Consider the following 21222-nt stretch of genomic DNA (forward strand, 5'->3'; position numbering starts at 1 on the left):
CCTCTTCGGCACAAACGAGTTGTATTCTGTACACTGTAGGAACATCTGTGCTGAATAAATCAGTGCCGGGTGCTAGAAGCTTCTTAAAAGCTTATTCTTGAGACTTCCTATCAGTCAGGTAGAAAAATCATATGAAACACTTTTTATTAAAGACACTCAGAGACTTCCTATTTATTCCAAACCAAAACTAATTGGGTATTGCAAAATTAAGAATTGGGAGAGATCAAGTAAAAGCTCATAAAATAAGAGTATATTTGCCCTCTTGGGATTTGGGATGTTCACATTTAAGAAAATACAGTATTTTTAAACATTTACAATTTTTTAGTGCCCTATTTAGGACCATGTTAAAATATACTTATTCCTTGGTTCGGTCAGCCAGCCATTCAATGACAGATTTATTTGTCTTCCTGACTTGTGTAGCACTGTGCTAGAATGTGTTAAGTTTTCTTTTTCCTTTTATTTCTTGGTTCTTTCTTGCTCAGAACCTATACAGGCAGGATGTCTTCTATAAGTAGTCTGTAACTTAGACTCTACTGTATAGCCTGCCCCTGCCCATAAATACAAATCCCAATCCTTTACCTAAAATCTTCAGGGCTAGATATATTTCTGAATTCAAAATTTTTTTAATTTTAGGAAAATTTAAAAATATGCATATATGGCATGTTATATAATACTTCAGATTTTTGAGGCCGGAGTCATCAAATACTTTAAAATTTCTGAAGTTTGATAAATAATTATATGTACCTTCATGTCAGTTCAGTTAGGTTTTGCCATGAAACATTTTTGAAAAATCTTGATATTCAGAGCTTTCCGAACTTTGCAGATAGAGATTATAGACCTATAGAGTAATGATTTGGAAAAATTATGATATTGTTTAAAATAATTACCCAGTTTCCTAATAAAGACAGAGTATAGCAGAAACCACCTTGACTCTTCTAACTGGTGTCAGTTATTAGTATCCATGCTGAGTGCCTCAACTTGTCCTCTCTGTCCTGATCCCCATCCCTTTCAGTGGTCTGTTGGAAAATGTCTTATCTCTCAAGAAACCTTTGCTAGTGAAGCAGTGCTGACCCTAACCCTTCTGTACCACATTCCCTAAGCACCGAGATATTTGTGTTGACTTTTTTCTTCACAGGAATCCTTTCCTTTACTAGGGTGTTATAGCTTTCCGATGATACTTCAAGAGTTCTTGTTATCAGAATTTGTCTTTTTTTAAAAAAAATCCTATTTCTTCTGCCTCCTGAAATACTTTTTATAATTCTTGCATCAGGCAGTTTAAGGTTTATGATCAGCTTCTTTAAATAATATAATTGTATAGTAGTTATATATACATTTTTTACTGCCATTTAGAAATAGCAAGAGAATGTCAATAGGCTACCGTAAATCTTATATGTTGATTTTTAAGTGATTTACAATGTGGAGTTTGTCTCCTTAGTACTTTCATAGAGTGGTATCTTAAGTCATTTTTCCCATAAATTTTATGTGAACTTTAAAAGAATCTTTCTTCCTAGGCCCATTGTAGTTAGTCTGCTATGACTTTGTTCCTAGTTACAAAATTATTTTAGGTTTTATTATTTAGATTTAATTTGTGGAAGTGGTTGAACAGACTGCATTTTAAATGATGGTTTTAAGTTTTATTTCTTTAAAAACAATGGCAAAGTAGTTTATGTGTTCAGTAAACACCTGCTAAATTACCTGGTTAGTCTGTGTTTCAATTGCCATTTTATTGTTCATACTTTAAATCAAACTTTCTTAACTAGCTGTGTGGTTCTAGTTTATTGTTGTCAGATTATTATATAAGGAACTGAGTTTACACAGGATATTTTAGTTGTGTGGTTTATCTAATGATAGTAAAGCAATTTTGTTTGTTGCTTACAACATCTTGCAATTACCCCATTAAAGACCATAATCAGGGAAGTGCAGAAGATAGGGAAGAATAATATGTGCCCATATATGTATGGTGAGATATTCTGATACCTTGCAATATCAAGCCAGAGTTAGCATGGGGACTACCACCTGTAGTCTAGGAAAGATTATTATATTTTCCAGTTAAAATAATTGGAAATATGTAACTTTGTAGACCTAAGAAAAACTTTGGAAAGGAGATAAATATTGTCAAAAAAGATCTGGCATTAGCTTCGGTGTGTCTGCCAGATAACTCAGATTTTGAATGAGTCTTATTGCTGTAGTGTCAGATTTTGAATGAGTGTTATTGCTGTAGCATCAAAGTTTCTTCCTCTATTAGTTGGAGTTATATAATACACTATGACCAGGTTAAAGTAAGTAAAATATCTGGAATATGCGTGCTTTTTTAAGTGATTTGTATTGGGAAGGGGGAATTGACAACTGTATGAGAGAGATTCCTTAGTTGCTTATTTCTTCTAGTTTCTTGCACACTTAGTCCTCTGTCCTCTCACTTTTCCTCCTAGTGTCCATCATGTCTTCTGAAATTGCTAACATAAAGCTAATGAACTCACAGCAGTTCAGAACATAGACTGAAGTGATGTGACATATTTCAAAGTCTTCCATTCTTCTGAACCAGATTTTTTTTCCTTCTAAATGCAGATTAATAAAGCGTGCACCAAAAGCGGAACAAGGAAAACGATTTTAGTGAAGGTTTCCTGATCCTGAAAAAGTCAGGGAGGGCTTCAAGCCCATCTTGGACTTCAGAACACTTCACAACTTTGTGGTAAAAGACAAATTTTAAATAGAGCCTTTGGACTTATTTATTTCATCCTTATTTGGAGATTAGCATTATTTTATTTTTTTTTTATTTTTTAGACAAGAAAATTATGTGTGAAATTGGGCTACTTTTTAAACTAAAACATAACTGGGTGTCAGATTTTTTTGTAGGTACTTAATATATATTCAGGGTATTTTAGGTAGCTGGATAGCTTGTGTGTTTTTCTTCGAAATGTGTTCTTTATCTCTTGTGATGTGTTTGCGTTCACTCTGAGTGATGTTTTCTGTAGGTGTTTTGTATTTTCATTTGGTTCGTTGGATTGTAGAGTGTCTTTCCCAGAACCAATATTGTGTCTTAAAAGTGTTTTGAAAATAGAAAGTGGTTTTGTTTTGTTGTTTTCATATTTTTACTTCTTATATGATGCGTCACTAGCATGAAGAGATGTAGCACCAATAAAAAGTTGTTGTTTCCTGATCTTTTCACCTAAAAGTCTTACACAAGATAGATTTCAGCCATCAACAGAGGTATACAAAAGTGGATATTTGCTAGTTTTGTCTTTACCAACAAAACAACCTTATTTTACTACATTAACTTTTAAGGTCTTTTTATTTGTGAAAATCAGCCTGTTTATGTACTGTGTGTTCCTCCAAAGTTGCAGTGTTATAGTCATTGGAGAAATGAAATTTTCTTCCAGTAGATGAAAATTACATTTTGATTGAACATCATTCCTTATGCAGTCACCCATAAATATAATGTCTTTTGCTGTCTTTTCGGAAAATGAGTACAGATGTGATTTCTGAGTTGACAAGAAAATAGAACATCTTAATGTTTTAGGTAAAACAGATGGTATTTTTGTTTTAGGCAAAACTCTGTCAGTGAAAGCAACTTAATTGGTGACAGGACTCTTGGGGTCAGCCAAATTATGTACAATTTTTGTTTCCTTGTCTTTTTATTGCTTTAGTATCAAAAGTTTTAGAATAGTTGGAAAGAAATATTTATCTTTTTTATTGACTTGCTATTTTATGCGCTGGAAATAGTTATGAGTTTTCAGTCTTATTTTATTTATAAATGTTATAAAATTACATGTTGATTCTACTTTGGTTATATTTATGCCTTTAGACATACTTTTCCCAAGGAGGAAAAGTCCAGAAATATGTAGTTGTACATTTGAGGGTTAAGACTTTAATTCATTGTATTGAGTTGCATTTGCAGCCATAAATTCTGGTAACACCAATGATACTAACTTTTCTGTTTCCATACCATTGAGCTTTGAGCAGATCCCACTGTCAGATGCCTGGAAACGCAGGGTATTGTTAAGGGTGTCCTGGACCGAGAGTCAGGGGGCTCATTCTAGTCCTACCTCTGTCACTAACCAGCTTTTTTTTTTTTTTTTTTAACTTTAGTTCCATTTGCATTATGTATTGGGAGAGAGGTGACTGAAATAGCTGATCCCCAGAACCATATACAACTGACATTTGATCTTCTTGTTTGTTAAAATATAAATCATTTATAAAGCATTCATTTGAATAAACACCAGGAAAGGAACTTTTCAGGTAGAGAACTCAACTCTGGAAAATAACCAGATTTGTCCTATAACTAGGACATAGGTGATATTTTCCAAAATATCACCAATGTTACAAAATGAAGACCTATTATATAGCAATTCCCCTTATACCACCTTTTACAAAAAATAAGAACTTACTGAAAGAACAGCTTCTCTTGTCATTATAGCAGCTAGAGGAAGTAGCCTCAACTTCATTATCTCAAAGAACCCCTGCCTTCTTCACCCCAGTCCTGCTGTCAGGTCAGAGTCTTTCAGAACGACAGCTCTTTGCTGGGGTGGATATAGAGCTCTCTGATGAGGCAGCATTCAGAGAGCTTTGGGAAGATGGGACTCTGAGTGCTGTAGATGACACATCTATGCATCTAGCACATAAACATTGAGTGTCACACCTATGGAGAAGAGCAGAGCCACCTTTCCTACCTTTAAGATGCCTTGGAGCCTAACTGCTTGAGTTTGAATCCTGGCTCTTCCACTTACATAAATGGCTATATAACCATGAGCAATACTGAACTCTACACATCTATAACATGGACATAATTTTTAGGACTTCGGAAGTTGGTTGTGAAGCTGAAAGGAGTAAATTCAAATAAAACACAAAGACTGTATGCTGGGCACTATTCTAAAGGTTCACCTAGTGCTAGTTTTTGATATTGTTGTTATTATTACTATTACATCAAAAAAACTCTCTATGACCTGCCAAGTTAAATTTACTTTGAGTTAAAAATAGCAGAAATGTTCCTTTAAGATACAGTTTTATTTTTGACTTACTGCTTTGTCTGTTAGTATTGTAAGCAAATATAATTTTCTACTTATAGTAATATTTTTTAACATATACCTTTTTAGAGTATTTACTTAATAATCTGTACTTTTCATTTAAACTACGAACTTTTATTAGTAATATTTTGTGGAATTTTTGGATTTGAGGGTAGTAATGTATTACCGGAAATTAAACAGTTGACAACAGCAGTGGTGGGTGCTGCTGTCCTGTTGTTTCAGGAAAAGCAGCTTTACATTTGGATTAGATCCCATGCAGTGTGCTGCTTCATTTTCTTTTTAAATTTTGTCTTTGGACAAATGACTCTCCATGGGACGATAGAGTCTTAATATTTTTGCCCATGAATTTTAAGAAAGTTATTTCTCCTAAATATAGGAAATAATGATAAAATAAACTTTCCTGTGTTAGGAAGGTCGATTAATATTTATCCACTACTATATTCAAGTATAATCCTAATTTTTATTGCTGAGAGGAGTGTTCTGTTCCTTAGTGTTGAATTATTTTTTTCTTCTTAGATAAGGCCACATTTGTTACTTAATCAACTGGAGGCCAGAAAATACCTCTTTTTGTTTTCTCCCTTGCAAATATAAATTCCAAAATCTAATTAAAGATAAGAAAGATTCTTATTGTTTAGTTCCTAGAGAGATTTTCATGGGAAACAGTTAAATATTTGCCTAAGAAGGCTTATTTTATAGAAATAGCAAGGTTCATAAACTGGGAGGTCTTGGAACCTGTATGAAAATCTTGTGCATATGTGCATTTCTGCAATGAATGGGATCAGCATAAAGTATTCAAAGATTATAAAATAAATAGAATTTTTGAAGGTTAAAAATAACCACTTTGGTGTAAGAGATTACACTTTTTAGAGAGAATAAGTTTTGGATTTTTCTCATTTGCTTTCTCCTTATTGTTCGCTGTGGGCACTTGAACTGGACAATAGGAATTTGGGCACATCAAGCCTGGTAGCCAGAAGATGAACAAGTGGGAAGGAGTATTCCATGGGAGAGAGAGTCAGAGGGCTAGATACACTTCACTTCAGTCTTTGCTTGGACTCAGTTTCAAGGCCCCAAGCTCTTCTTATTGCTCTTTGCCCCCCACCCCCACCCCCACCCCACCACACACACCCTCCTCCCTTTTCCAGGACTCAAGCTTTTCTTTTTTATTTGGTGGTAAAAAGTCTCCAGTCTTTATAATATGAAACCAAAGCTTACTCCTCATTTTTAAGAGGGATAATGTAACCTAGTGTATTATTTTCTGTTTATGTTGCAATAAATTACCACAGATTTAGTCTCTTTAAAAAAATACAGATTTATTATCTTACAGTTCTGGAGGTCAGAAGTCCAAAATCAGTTTCACTGGACTAACAAAGTGTTGGCAGGGCTGGTTTTTTCTGGAGGCTTTGGCAGGAGAATCTGTTTCTTTACCTTTTTTATCTTCTGAAGGCCATCTGTATTCCTCAGCCTATGGCCCTTTCTATACATATTCTAACCTCTCGCTTTTGTTGTCTGATGGCCATCTTCTTTGTTGGACCTTTCTGCATTTCTCTTACATGGATCCTTGTGATTATATTGGGCCCAGTTAGTTGGATAATCCAAGAAACCTTCACATCCCAAGATTTAAGTAAATTATATCTGAATAGTCTCTTGCCATGTAAGGTTTCAAATTTACAGGTTCTGGGGATTAGCATGTGGACCTTTTGGGGGGACAGTTATTATGCCTATCATACCTGGAAACCTGATTTTTGTATTTCCATTGAATAAGTGAATTCCGAGTTTTGGATAGTTAATTGAGAAGCATCAGAATAAATCTGTACAGATGTTTCTCAGGTGCCTCAAATTCAAGAAGTGTAAGCCTGAATTTATCACCTTCGTTTTGAAACTTCCTCCCACTACCCATATTTAGCTCTTCAATCTTGGTTAATGACACCACCATATCTGTCTCACCCTAACTGGAAATCAAGACTGATAGAAGACTTTTTCTTCTGGTTTACCATCCAATCTTCTCCAAGGAATTGAAGAATCCTACTGATAAGATATCCTACTTGTTTCTTAAATTATTCTTTTTGTATTTCTATCACCCCTCTAATTTAGGTCTTCACTTTACCTACCTGGGCTATTGCAACTATCTACTTGAACTTCCTTCTTTGAGTCTCGGTGCCTTAAATCTGTCCTCTACATGGCAGCTACGTGTATATATTAAAAATGAAAATCTGACCATGTTAAAACTTCCAGTCACTCTCCATAACATAGATCTAAGCTTATTTCTCGCTGTGACTTGAGATTTATTTCCCTTTCTAGCTCCATATATTGGGATTTTAGAGGTGCACTTCACTATGTAGATACTAGTGATATTGGATAGCCTTTATATTCTGAAAATAACATCCTTTTTTCTTATATTTGTGCCTTTATTCTTATAATCACTCTACGTAGAGTGTATTACCCTACTTTTCGTGCCTGGCTATCTCACCACCCACCCCATGCATGTTTTTGTTGTTATATTTTTCTTATTATTTTAAAAATATGTACATATTTTTTGTAGTGTTTTACATTCAGAAGTATAAAAAGCAGTTGCAGAACATTCGCTGATAATCCCAGAATCTAGAGGAAATATTCCTGTTAATAGTTTAACTTCTGCTGAATCTACTCTGTTGTTAAACATACCTGCTGAGTTCTTAATTTCAAAAACTCGTCCTTTTGAAATTTCATTTGGTTAATTTTTAATGTATTTAATTTCTGTGGTAAAATTCTTTATCTTTTTATCTTCATTATTCATGTTTTCTTCTTTCCTCAGGCATGCTAATTATTATTTTAAAGTCTTATCAGTTAATTTCAATATTTCAATTATGTTTGGTTCTAATTCTTTTGTCTTTTTCTTCTTGCGGTTTAGTCACATAGCTCTCTCTTTTGGGATGCCTCAGAATTTTATATGGAGTGCTAGACATTGTGTATAAAATTTTTGTAGGGTCCAGCAAGTATCTTCTTCAAGAAAGAGTTCACTCTTACTCCAATCAAGGATGATATTGAAGCTCATTCACTCAACTTCTTATTCATCTAACTCACCAAGTTTTCATCTAATAGACTGGTATATTCTGTAGGCCCTACTCTGGTGGATTCTGAAATCTCATGAGATATCTCTGCCCTACATTTCAGAAGTTTTCTGTTTAGATTTTAAACCTCCCTTTCTGTGCAGCCCCCATAATTTAGCACATATCCTCATGAGGAAATCCAATGTATACTTGAAGCCTCTCGAGTCCCCCACCAAATGCTCTTTTGGCCTCTTTGTCTCCAGAGCACTCCTTCTGTAGACTCTGCGTGGAACTCAGCCTCTCCTATGGTGAGACTTGGTGTGCTCCAGGGTAAAATGACCACGAAGGCAGCTCACTTCTCTGAAGTCCTCAGCAGTTCTCTGTTTCTCTCAAGCAGATGATTACTGTGTTTTACCTAGTTTTTTTCAGTTGGCCCTAGGAGTGAGAGCTCTTGTCTGCCGTCAGCTACTCTGACTAGAAGTGGAAACATCATTTATTTTCTGACTTCAATTTGATAAAGGAAAAATGCTTTTTTTTTTTTTTACTTCGCTGTTTATATTTTATTGATTTGTAAGAGTCCTTTACAAATTTCCTGAATTTGATTATATTTTATTCGTTATTCTTTAATCTTACTGTTTAAGTTAGAAAATGTTTTAAGCTTTTGTTATCAAATCTGTCAGCCTTTTACTTTGCTGTATTTTTCTGTTACAATTAGAAAGACCTTTTATACTGCAAATTATATATTAATTTTACTACGAATTTTGTACTTTTTATGTTTTTAAACTTTTTAATTCATCTGGAATCAATCTTGGCATATTGTTTTAACGCATTTGTTTAACTATTTGTTTTGCCCAATTGTTATCATAGCCATATTATAGATTTTTTTACCCAATAGTGATTCCTTTCCTTTACTCACTTTTCTCCCAACAAAAAGATTTCAATGGGATTTTGGTTGGCATTGCATAAGATTTATGAATTAATCTTGGGAAAGTTGTCTTTTTTGCAGTATTTTATTTGCCCACCTAGAATAGTATGTCTCTCCATTTATTCCTTTTTATCTCCCTCAGTAAAGTTTTATCATTTTGTATATATTCATATATATATATATATATATACTACTTATTTCATGTAAAATTAATTTTCTATTTTGAATGCTCTTCTGATTAGTTCTTAATCATCCTAACTGCAACCTTTTTGTGTGTATCACAGGACACTCTATGCATACCTTTGTCTTATTATCTACTCTATTATAATGAACTTAACAGTTTCTGTCTCTCTCCTTTCCTAAGCTATAGGTACTTCCGTGACAGGGAGTATGTATGCACATTCACAAGTTTATAACTACACATACCACGAGGTATCCTTCTGTCTGTCCTTTTGTTTATTGCTTTTTATGCATTTAATTTGTATGTGCGTATATTCTGTGCACCTGTGCATCTTTCTCCCCACCACGCCAGACTCTTGTTGCAAGGTGTCTGTTATCACATGTATAGTTTTGTTAATATCTCTCATTTGTATTTATGTATCCCTTACCAAAGAGAAAAAAGAAGAAAAAAATACTTAAGGCAACTCAGTGACCTGGGTTAATTAAAACATTCGCTTTACCGTCCAGTATGATTCATGTACCATGGTCCCTGGTCAGGATGCCAGGAGGGTCTTGTAAAGAAAAAGAGAGAAATTAATTGCTATTGAGGTTCTACTTTGTGCCAAGTCTGAGCAATGTGATTTCCCAAACATTTTATCATTTAACCTTAACAACAATCTTATCTCCTGATTTCATCGAGGAAGATTTTAAGCCTTAGAAAAATAAAATAACTTGTTCAGAGCTGCTTAAATTCTAAATGCTTTGGTGAGGTTTTGAGCTTGAATGTGTCTGACTCCAGAGTCCAGAAATCACAGATCTACGTGTGATTTTTGAAGACGTAATATATCTCAAAAAGACTCCTTTGTTTTCATATCTTGATTTTTTTTTCTGGCAGATAATATGCTAAGCATTATGTTTTAAACTTAGAAAACTAGGTGGACTATATTAAAAAGACTTCAAATCTAGAAATTGCAATTTTTGTAAACATAAATTTAAATATATCCATCTTCAGAATACTGTATAAAGGTTATTACTCTTTTTAAAACGATGTTCCACTAATGAAGCTACTTACAGAAGATGAATATATTCTTGTTTGAAATGAATTTTTTATATGCCATCATGGATTAAGAACCACACACACTGAGCTCTACTCTTTGCTTTGTTTTTCACTTTCTCTGTGATCTTGGATCTGTCATTTCCCCCATCTTTGCAGAGGGATTAAATACATAACTGTTGACCTTAAAAGCATTTTTTGAGGAATTTGAATAATCAAAATGAAAATGATCTCGTAAAACTATAGAGTCCCACACCAGTAGGTATTATTTATAAATGATAAATTCTTCTAGTGGGATTTTGTGTATTACTCATTCATCAACTATTTATTGAATGTTTTTCTGTTGCAGGTACTGCGCTAGGCATGCAGTTAAAATTATTTTTTATATAACATAGTGTTTCCTTAATTGGCTTTAAACTACACTTACAGAGGACTTGCAAGTATTTTCATTTTTATCTTCCTTACACAGTCATGAAAATATGTAGTTTTTTAAAATGTGTCCTTGAATATTGTTTTTACTTACCTCATACAGTGAGGTCATAGAGAACTCCTTAATATATTGCAAGTGTTTAGCTGTGCCAATGTTCCAGTTTATACATTTTCTTTCACAAATATAATGTACACGAACTGTAAATAGTTTTTTGCTCTTCTGGAGCTTCCTGAGGAGAGAGGCTCTGTGAGGATCTCTGGCATTGGTGAGGAGAAAGTTCTTCACATATGAATTTGAAACTAAGGGAATCTCCGGAGGAAACCTCATTTGTCAAAAGGTCCTTATAAGCTTGACCTTTCAGTAAAATGGTTAAAAAGATGGCTGTAGGGGTAAGACTGTTGTGTCACTTTTAGCTGGGTGAGTCTTGGTGACATACCTAACCTCGCTGAACCTCAGTTTCCTTATCTGTCTAGTGGGAAGGATGAAAGGCTGTATCTCGTAGTTGCCCATATAGGCCAGAGGACTGGGCCCAGCATACAGGAGGCACTCTGTGAGCAGTAATGCCAAGGTTACTCTGACAAAGGGGCACATTTCTTCCGCTCTATTCTTCATCCATCCTGCATGGAAATCCATGTGGGCCTAATCTGTTGTTCATAGCAGGCACTGATTATTTTTGCCTCAAAGAGAGGACTTAGATTGCCACAGTGTCTTTCTTAACATGACATGAATCATTTCTACAGAAGGGGTGAGAGACTTGTAAACAATACTCATCTTCAAGGACAGAACCATGTTTACAGTGGAATACTAGTTCTTCTATAAAGTTATTCCCAGTTTGACATGAGTATGCAGATAGCCTTTCATTTTTCTCCATTCCTTTTTCTACCAGAGTAGATCATCTTCTGCCCTCTAATTCATTGGCAGGTAACATATGAATAAGCTTTGTCTTCATGAGGTGAGGGTTGTTCCTTGTGTGTAGAGAATTGAGATAATTGCCAATAACCCCAAGTTGTGGGGGCTTAGTGATCATGATATTATGATGTTGAAACCTGTTGGTTCCATTCACAACTGAAGGGCTTAAAAGGGTTCATATTTGAGGATACTGGCAATATAACAAATGTTTGACTACCAAACATGATAATGACAATGAAAATTTAGTTATTTTTTGACGGCGTACTTATTTCCAAAGGAAATATAATTCGTATATAATCATGCTTTCTCTGTACTCTACTAAAAATGTACATAGATAGGAGTTTGTGCGTGTCAGATAAATATGTGCTGTGGTGCACTTGAAGAACATGCTGTGAATCTCTAATTATGTTAAAAAATTATTTTCTTAGCGCAGCATTATACTCATTATATACTCTACACATTTCGTTTTTGAATAGATTCCTGGCATGATAATTACATAATCATTCAGTACAGTAGAAACATCATTATGGTCAAATACTAATTAGCTGCTAAAACGAAACAAAACAGAACCTAGTTTACAGCTTATTATGAAAAGTGATTTAATATTGTACAAAACCAAATGTATGGTTAAAATTATTATTTGCTTTAAATGCGAGTCTTTTTTTTTCCCCCATGGGAAGGAATCAGTGTTCTGGATGCTTGTTACCTAATTTGTTGCGTGGGCTCATGTTGCATTTTATTATCAGAATCTTTCTGACCAGTTCTATGTAGTGGAGCATCCCAAGGACTTGCCAGTAGGAATTCTAGCCTCAGTACCAGGGTGTGCCTCGGGACTTCTGCAGAAATAGGAGACTGGCTGAAGTCTTCAGACCATGTCTTCTAGAGTTCTTCACATAATAGCTCTAAGCCTCTGGGGTTCAGTAGTAAATCACTAATTTTTAGAGCGCCGATTCGAACATCTTTGTTGCCAAGGATGAGCTGCTTTTCTTCCCCAGTGCACCTTAGGAATATAGTAAAGTCCGTTAGTAACAGTGAATCCTGGCAGTTGTGATTCTCCGATGTGCTTGTGCTAGGACAACAGCCAGGTGAAATGTAACCTCTGGTAGAGGGCAGTGGGAGGGTGCAAACAGGTTGACAGGTCCCTCAGGTAAGTCTGTTAAGCATCTCTCTCAAGCGGGCATTACCCTCACTCTCCTTGAGAATTGCTTAAAATAAAAAAAGAAAGATGGGGCGAATTTTAATCTAGTATTAGGAGGCTTCAGTGGCCTCTGTAACTACAGGCTTCAGCTGTTCTTCTCTCATATACATAAGGAATCTCAATTATTTCAGAATATTTTAATTTAATATTTTAATTTAAGTGCTTCTCCTGATAAGCAGTTTATAAGCCAAACATTTTATAGATTTTATGCTCCATCCCTTTTTCTTTATCTCTGTGCTTTCCTGTTGTCTTTTCTTTAGTTTTGGCCACTGTAGGTATTAATTTTATTTTTTAATGAACAATTTTTAATGCAGCTGAAATTTATAGGACATGCATGTAGGATATGCACTCAATAAATGCTGCTTGCTTCTACCTTCTCTGATACAGATACTGTGACTCAGGAAGAGAAGCACTTGCTATCTGACTATTCAGTTCTGTATTCTTACAATTTAAAAATTATGTAGGAAAACAAAATATTTCTGATCATGAAAATATTCACTGATGAATCAGTAAGTTATATTATTGGTCAAATATCCTCTTTGAAATATCCTTTGATTAAATTAAAGATAATACGATGCAAATCGATTATAAAGTAAAATCATAAATCTTTCAAAGGCTGCAGATTTCATGAAGTCTGTGTCATGGTCCAGAAGAGGGGTCCTCCATCCCTGGGCCAAGGACTGGTACTAGTCTGTGTCCTGTTAGGAATCGGGCCGCACAGCAAGAGGTGAGCGGCGGGCGAGGGAGCGAAATTTATCTGTTCTTGCAGCCGCTCCCCAGCGCTAGCATCACCACCTCAGCTCCACCTCAGATCATCTGGTATTAGATTCTCATAGGTGCACTGGTCCTTGGTACCCAAAAGGTTGGGAACTGCTGAACATTTCTGTTCACAGGCAAAGCCATGAAACAATGAAGAGCTGGCAGAGTTATGCTACTGAGAAAATCAAGAGTGTTAGGTTTTTTATCTGAAAATTATTTGAATATCTAAGAATTGAGAGAGAACTTTTAGGAAAATGAAGTCCTTGGCTTTTTATTTTTACAAATATAGTTATGTTTAGAACCATCCTGTAAAAATTAAATATTATATGAAGGATGTCATAATGTCCTAGTATAAAATATTGTTGGAAAAATTCTGCCCCAAACCTCAGTTCAATCATTTTTTGTTCATTCTAAGAATTGCACATAGTCGCAAGTATTACCTAAACTTATTTTAATAGTGTTTGTTTTCCTTTTTCTTGCTAAGTCCCAATCAAATCTTTTTTTTCCACCACTATTTATTATAACATTTTAGCCTCTATTTTAAGTGGGCTTACTTCAAATAACCTTTTTTTTTTTCCAGAACCAAATAACTCTTGAAGAAAACGGTCCCCTGTATATAAAATATACAAATGAATTATGTGATTCTGCATGTATAGCTATACATTTTTTTATGTGTTTTAGTGGTCTGAAATAAATGTCAGAACTTTAATTGAAATTAATTATGGCTAAATTGCAAAAGACATGTTTTCTTATTCAGCGAGATTAGGCAGGGATCAAGATATTACTTGTATAGAGCTGATTCTTTTAGATCAAAAAACCCATCTTTATACAGGTCATTTTCTGGGACATAGAAATAACTTTGTTAAAATTCTATTAACGTCTTCCATTTGTATAACATTTTATTCTTAGAAAGTGAGTCATAATTTCATTACCCTTTTGTATTGTGCAGTATTTGTTGTGATGAAATTGCTTGTCCCCCCAAAGTTTTACCAGAATGTTCTTTATAATTCTTTTCCACATGTTGACTCTCTTTGAGCCAAGTTCTTACAAATAGCATTAAAGAAGTAAAAATATTCTGAGTCCCCACTAGTGAAGCACCTGTTTTTGCAGGTATCTTGTGGTCTATAATCCTTCAGAACAAGAACGAAATTCGGTGGTATCGGTACATGTGAGTTCCCCCACAGTACAAGTGTCCTCTGCCTCAGGAAGGCCTGTGGAAATTCAAATGAGTGCAGTTTGGGATAAAGGAAGTACTGTTTCACAGACAGCCTACAAGGTATGTTTTTGCCATAGAATTTAAAGAGGCATCATTAAAAAAGCATGGCCAATATACAGTTTATATATAACGTGCGCGCGTGCACACACACACACACACACACACACACACACACATACAATCTCTAGAGCTATCAAGTTGGTGTATATGAAGTGGTTAAAGTTGTAAGAACCAGAGGGTTTAACTAGCCAGTTAAATGACACACTAAAGGAAAATAGATCCTGTGTTTCCTAAAATATTAATATCTTTGTTAGTATGTGTATTGTATGTTATTATGGGGATATATTAATTAGTATGTATATTATAGATCTTTGTAAGTATGTATATTGTAACTTTTTCTTGAAGTAATGAAGTAATCATTACTCATAAAATTTGGAAATTTTTCGTCTAACTCATTGACAGTTACACATATTGAAATTGAGATAAATAATTCTTCTAAATAATTTTGGATGCTTTTAACTCTTTATTACAAAGGAGAGACATAATACATCATGAAGGAAGGACTTCCTAAAATAAGTAAGATTTTTCTTTGAAATACGATTATGAAAAATCTGGGCTCAAGTAATAGTCATGTGGGGGGAAAATTTCTTAAAATAAGCAGTATTAACCCTGACATCATTAGAAAGGTTAAACTTTTAGAGTCTGGATTATAATTTTAACTGTGCTTCTGAAGACACAGCCATAAGCTATGAACTCTAAAAGAGATTTGCTTCTGCTTGTTAAAAGCCATTGCTGGCTGCTCTGATAAATTTATAATCCTTTAGGTAGAAACGAAAAGTATAATGCGGTATTAGTCAGTTTTTATAGGAAACACCCCATCTAGAAAATGGAATGGTAGCTCTTGGAAAGCAAGGGTCTTGTCTTATAGTACGTACATCCTCTGTTATAGCACAGTATAGTATCTTATAGTAGGTATGTCCTCTGCCTTGTTTGGTATCTGCTAGACTCCAGGCATTTGATGGCTAGTGTTGACTGAACTATTGTGCTTAATATTTATATTATTGCATTAACCATTTTTAATTTTAATGTACTGAAATTTAGTATTGTAAAAAGATCTCTAATAATTAGGAAAAATCATTGTTCACAGTAAGCCCTTACCGTCACAGAGAATTTCCCCCTCTGAACATTCATTAAGAGCTCTGTAGGGCAATTGAGGATGGTCACATAATTTCACTTATTGAGTGAAAACATTAATACCTTTGATAGTCCTGACAACTTGAAGTTGGATAAACTGAGATATAGATATTCTACATGTGTGTTATGAGAACATTTATAGAATAATATTGTTTTCTCTTTCTAAAAAGTATGGTAGTTTGTTGTTTTCATTAGAAGTATAAATGGTCTTCCTTTCAGATTACGTTTTTCTTTAACAAATTCCCTCTTCTATCTTTTAAAGATCTCTTTTCCAGCACAGATGCCACCATTGGGATTGCAAGTATATACCATTTCACAATCAACAAGTTCAAATCCACATTTAGCTGAATATGTCCTGTATAACAATAACATAGAATATAAAGGAATTTTCAACATGAAGAATATGAAAGGTGCTGAAGAGGATATAACTATAGAGAACTCTTTTATTAAGCTTCGGTTTGGTCAGTCTGGACTTATGGAGGTATGTTCTGAAATTCATACAAGGTTTATCATTTTATTTTAATGTGTGTAGATTACTTATGCAGGAGAGAAATATTCTACACCAATACTTTGGGAGAAAAGATAAATGAACTTTATGAACCTTCTTCTTGTGGTCCATAGTGACTGCCTGTGGTTGGTGCTGCTTTGTGAACTGTTTGTTATTGGTCCACAAGATAAGAGGCTATGACTGTTTAGAAATGTTTACAGAAACTGAAAACAATTTGACAGAGTAAATTTATGCCTACTGAATCTAATAAAAGATTTGATTGTATATTTGGTATATAACTTTAAATTTAATATTATGGTATCTCATTTTTATTGTACCTTACAAAAATATTGGTTCATGCAATTGGGAAATAAAAAATAAGCCTACTCCTTTACTATATAAAGTTTGAGAAGCACTGGTAGATGTCTTGTGTATCTCTTCCTTGATGAAGTGTGTTCTGATTTTTTGTCTCTATTGCGAAGGCGTTAAATTCTAAGGTGAAGTGTAAAATTTTGGGTATTTGTTCAAGAATTATGAATATTAGAGACTGTTAGCATTTTTCAGTGAAGTAACTTTTTAAATTGACATATACATGGAACTAGAAGGAACATCGTTAATGTCTTAATAGTGCGTTGCCTTTTAAATTTTTATCTTTAGGAAATGATAAATAAAGAAGATGGTAAACGTCATGAAGTAAAAGTACAATTTTCATGGTATGGGACCACAAGTAAAAAGGACAAAAGCGGTGCCTACCTCTTCTTACCTGATGGGGAAGCCAAGGTAAGCTAATAAACTGAGTTATTCTAGAAAAATAAGATTACCCACTGAGCCATTTTTCTTAACTTATAGTACTTTAAAAAAAAAAAAAAAAATTCCCCCGCCCCTTGACTGAAAAGATAGTATATGTCAATTTTGGCACATTTTGCAAATGCAGAAAACTGGAGAAAACAAAATTTACCAACTATTCCATAAGCCCGTGAAAACCACTACCAGCATTTTGATGTATTTTTTAGTCTTTTGTTTTATACATATCCTTTTTTCCCCCCATTTTCAAGTTTTGTCTTACTGCATTACATATTTTTCATTGTGACAGTGCTAACAATCTGATGGTATATTCTTTGAAACCACAATTTTAATATGCACTGTTGTGTTTAAAAACTTTCAACTCTAAGATGAATAAGGACTGAGGATCTAATGTATAACCTAGTGACTGTAGTTGATAGCTATAATTGTGTGAAAGAGAATTTCCTATTGTTGCATATGTACATTTTCTGCCACTGCTTTACTGCTGTAACATTGTGATGAGCTTTCGTTGTAGCATTTTTTATGCAATGCTGATTATTTCCTGAGAATAACTTTGTAGAAGAGTCATTTTATGTCAGTGGATGAAGCATTTTAAGGATTTTGATATGTACTTCTTATCTAGAATGCATATTCACTCCTACCAGCATTTTTTGAGAGTAGCTATCTAATATACCATTCCAAGAATTAGCCATATTAAAAGCTTTACCTGTAATAATAGGTGAAAAATATTTTGCTGTTAACATTTTTGTGATGATTAGTGAGGTTAAACTTTTTTTATTTGTTAAAACTTATTAAACTTTTTTTACTTTTATCTTTTATATTTCTTTTGTGAGCTTTTAAGTTCTTTGATCATTTTTCTATTGGTATGACTTATAGATCTGTATGTATTCTTTATATATGATAAAATTAACCCTTTTTCATATATTGCAAAATTTTCTCAAGTGTGATTTAATTTAATTTTTTATTTTTATTTTTCTGTTACAGTAGTTTTTAAATTTTGTTCAGTCAAGTCTGTATTTTTTTATTTAGATTTCCTCAGGCTTTCTCCACTTCAAGATAAGTTATATATTCTCCATATTTTATTGCCTGAAAAAGTTACTTTTGTTCTACAATTTAGAAAAGCCTGCTCAGCAAAATGAAATGTAGATTTTAAGGGATTGCGTTGGCTATGCTAAGGATTCTAGTTTTGTTGTTGTTGTTTTTCATTGTGAGGAATTAAAGGGAATCTACAGCACACAGTAGGCATTCCAGAATGGGCAGTGGATCCTAACTATAAGCTGTGTCAGTGTTTTCTCACTTAACGGCTTTTGTCATTAGGCATTTTGTTTTGATTGACTGTTCTTACACTTTGGAAAAAAAAAGTAGCTGTACTATGAAATATATGCATGGATAATAGTAACTAATTTATGAAAATTACCTTTAAGTACTTTTGATATTAGATAGAAAGATAAAGAGAATTATCATGTTTACAAAGAGAAAATAAAAGAACATCAGGGAAAGAGGCATCTCGAATCAGAAAAAGACAAGAGCCCAGAAATCACCATCCCAGGTTTCATCCTCCTCCATTAATTTCTAGCTCTGTGGTAACTAGGTGCAAGAATTTTGTGAACTATAAAGCCATTATATTAATTCCAAGATATTTTTCTCTAGCCAAAGAGGTAAATATGGAAGAAAATTGCACAGTTCTGAAAATCTGATGCTACTTAAGTAGTTCACATTGCAAGGCTAGCTTTTTATGCTATTGTTGAAACTTCTAAAGTATGTAATACTTAAGAAAATGTAACTTCATGAATGCTTTAAATTTGTTCCTGTATCACATAAGTTATGTGTTTTAGTCCCATATTTTCTTGAATTCTAAATAATGAAAACTAAATCAGTGGTTACTATAGTTTTTTCAAGTTTATAAATTTGCTTTATATTCAGCTAGTTTTTTCAAGTTAAAGGGCAGTATGTTTATAGAGTAGTAAACCTAGCTGTGATTAAACTATGTTTCAGAATCCTGCTTCCTGTTTATTTAGGTGGCTCCCTCTGGTCATCCTTGCCACTTGCCCTGATCCCTGAACATTAGGGGGCCATGATTATATTAAATATTTGCCAGAAAAATGTCACTGATGTATAAAGATTGCTCTTTCTAATAAATAACATATGGACCATATGGAAAGATTTTAATGAGAAATTTTTATAGCTGGGAGGAATGTTTGTAGATCTAGGCCGATCAAGTTGTACACATTTTTATTTTCTATTTTCGGCAATTTTTGTAAAATGCAAAACCTGTATATTCAACTTTTATAGCAGTGTGTATTCTGATACTTTGTGAGATTTGGTTTTTACTTAAATATGCAAATGTCAGGTGATATGTATTTGCCATTTTGGAAACTATAATAAACATTTCTTGGAAAAGTTAAAAGCCAAAATATTTTTCTTAAAAATGTCATTTCCTCCTCAGCCTTATGTTTACACAACACTGCCCCTTATCAGAGTGCAACGTGGAAAGTTTTATTCTGATGTGACTTGCTTTTTTGAACATGTTACCCATAGAGTCCGACTGTACAACATACAGGGTAAGAAAACAGAGAAACATAGATGTGAAACATGTATACTGGTTCTTGAATTCTTGCTTTTCTTGTGTTGGTTTTAATAAATTAGCAATTGGTTTTTTGAGATGATATAATGTCTAAACTTGATGTCATACTTCTCGTATGATTTAAAATATATTTGCCCTTTGAGAATCAAAAATGGTAAAACAGTTAACTCTTCCTACATATACATGTTTTTTTTTCTGTATGTTTTCTCTTTCCTATAGCAATATTAGTCTTAGTCATGAGCTCATTAACTGGAAACTTTATTTCTAAGATATAAAAACAGTTTTTTTTTTATTTTATAGAACGGAAATTATGTCAAATACGGTTTCCAATTAGTGAGTCACTCACATACACACACACATACATACACGCGCGCGTGGCCTGCCTTAAATATAGAATGTATTGCAATAGCAGATATCACTGGAATTTAGCTTTAAAAGAATGTTCTAAACTAGTTCTGTTTGTTTATAACTCTTCAACTGTTAGAGTATAAAATCAGGCAATTGTGTATTGCTTTAGGACAATGTTAAGCAGCATCTTTATTAACCAAGCGATAGGAGATAGCCTTTTATCCCTTTAGGAACTGAACTGTGGGCCTTAGCACTGGTCCCTCCAGAGGACCTGGGTAGAGCTCTGGTTCCCAAACACTCTTGGAATTGTACAGTTACATTGGTTGATTTCAAGTTCAGTGTTTTTAGGATGGAGTACTTTTCCAACCACAAATTTAATCCCAGTAACCAGGCCATTTACCATAGTATCAACTCTCTTAGAAAAGGACCTCATGAAAATGCCACTTTAAATTTTTCTTTGCTGTTAGATAAGCTGAAAAAATTAGAAAAGGAAAAATATCATTCCCTGAGTCTTCATACTGAATAGACAATGAAGCATTGTACAAAATAATGATAAGATATATGGGCAGGCACTATTTACATTTTAGGTATTGTGGGGAATCAAAGGGTACTATGTTCAGGGAATTTCTGAGCTGAAGTTTAGTTTACTAATTTCAGTGTCTACGTTTAATTTCACTTTCATTTAACTTTTTTAAACTACAAATTTCATTAATGTTTGCTTTTTATTAGAATTTCGGGTATGGATAATCTTTCTCACATGACTTCTTAGTTAATAATGTGATATGTTTTCAGAATAACTCATGATTCGTAGGTTGAATCAAGAAGTAAAAGGTCTTCTGGAAGATGGGAAAATTATACTAGACAGTAACGCCATGTCCTAAATGTGACTTCTGCAGTTATCAACAATCATTCTGCTACCTACAAGAAAGTCTGTAGTTCTGAAATAATCTTTTATTGAGTTTCCCAAAACTTCTATTAAGTCAGAAACAATATTTTTGACCACCCATCCCTTTGTAGTCGTATGTAAGCCTTTGTTTAACATCTTTGAGAGCCCTTCTCGGCAGTTGGAAATGCCCAGCAGCTGACTGATAGCTTTTTTTTTTTTTTT

At 33.8% G+C, this 21222-nt stretch overlaps 1 protein-coding gene across 1 annotated transcript in view; it reads left to right on the plus strand.

Annotated features, from left to right (window-relative positions):
• The window catches only part of MAN2A1 (mannosidase alpha class 2A member 1), a 158030-nt gene that overhangs the window by 97050 nt on the left and 39758 nt on the right, over window positions 1–21222 (plus strand). The window contains exons 13-16 of the mRNA XM_011365152.2: window positions 14592–14757; window positions 16154–16372; window positions 17036–17158; window positions 19629–19743. Of these exons, the coding sequence (XP_011363454.1) occupies window positions 14592–14757; window positions 16154–16372; window positions 17036–17158; window positions 19629–19743 (623 nt within the window). The remainder of the gene's footprint in view (window positions 1–14591; window positions 14758–16153; window positions 16373–17035; window positions 17159–19628; window positions 19744–21222) is intronic.

Source organism: Pteropus vampyrus, unplaced genomic scaffold (genome assembly GCF_000151845.1).
Source record: "Pteropus vampyrus isolate Shadow unplaced genomic scaffold, Pvam_2.0 Scaffold106, whole genome shotgun sequence".
Lineage (NCBI taxonomy): Eukaryota > Metazoa > Chordata > Mammalia > Chiroptera > Pteropodidae > Pteropus > Pteropus vampyrus.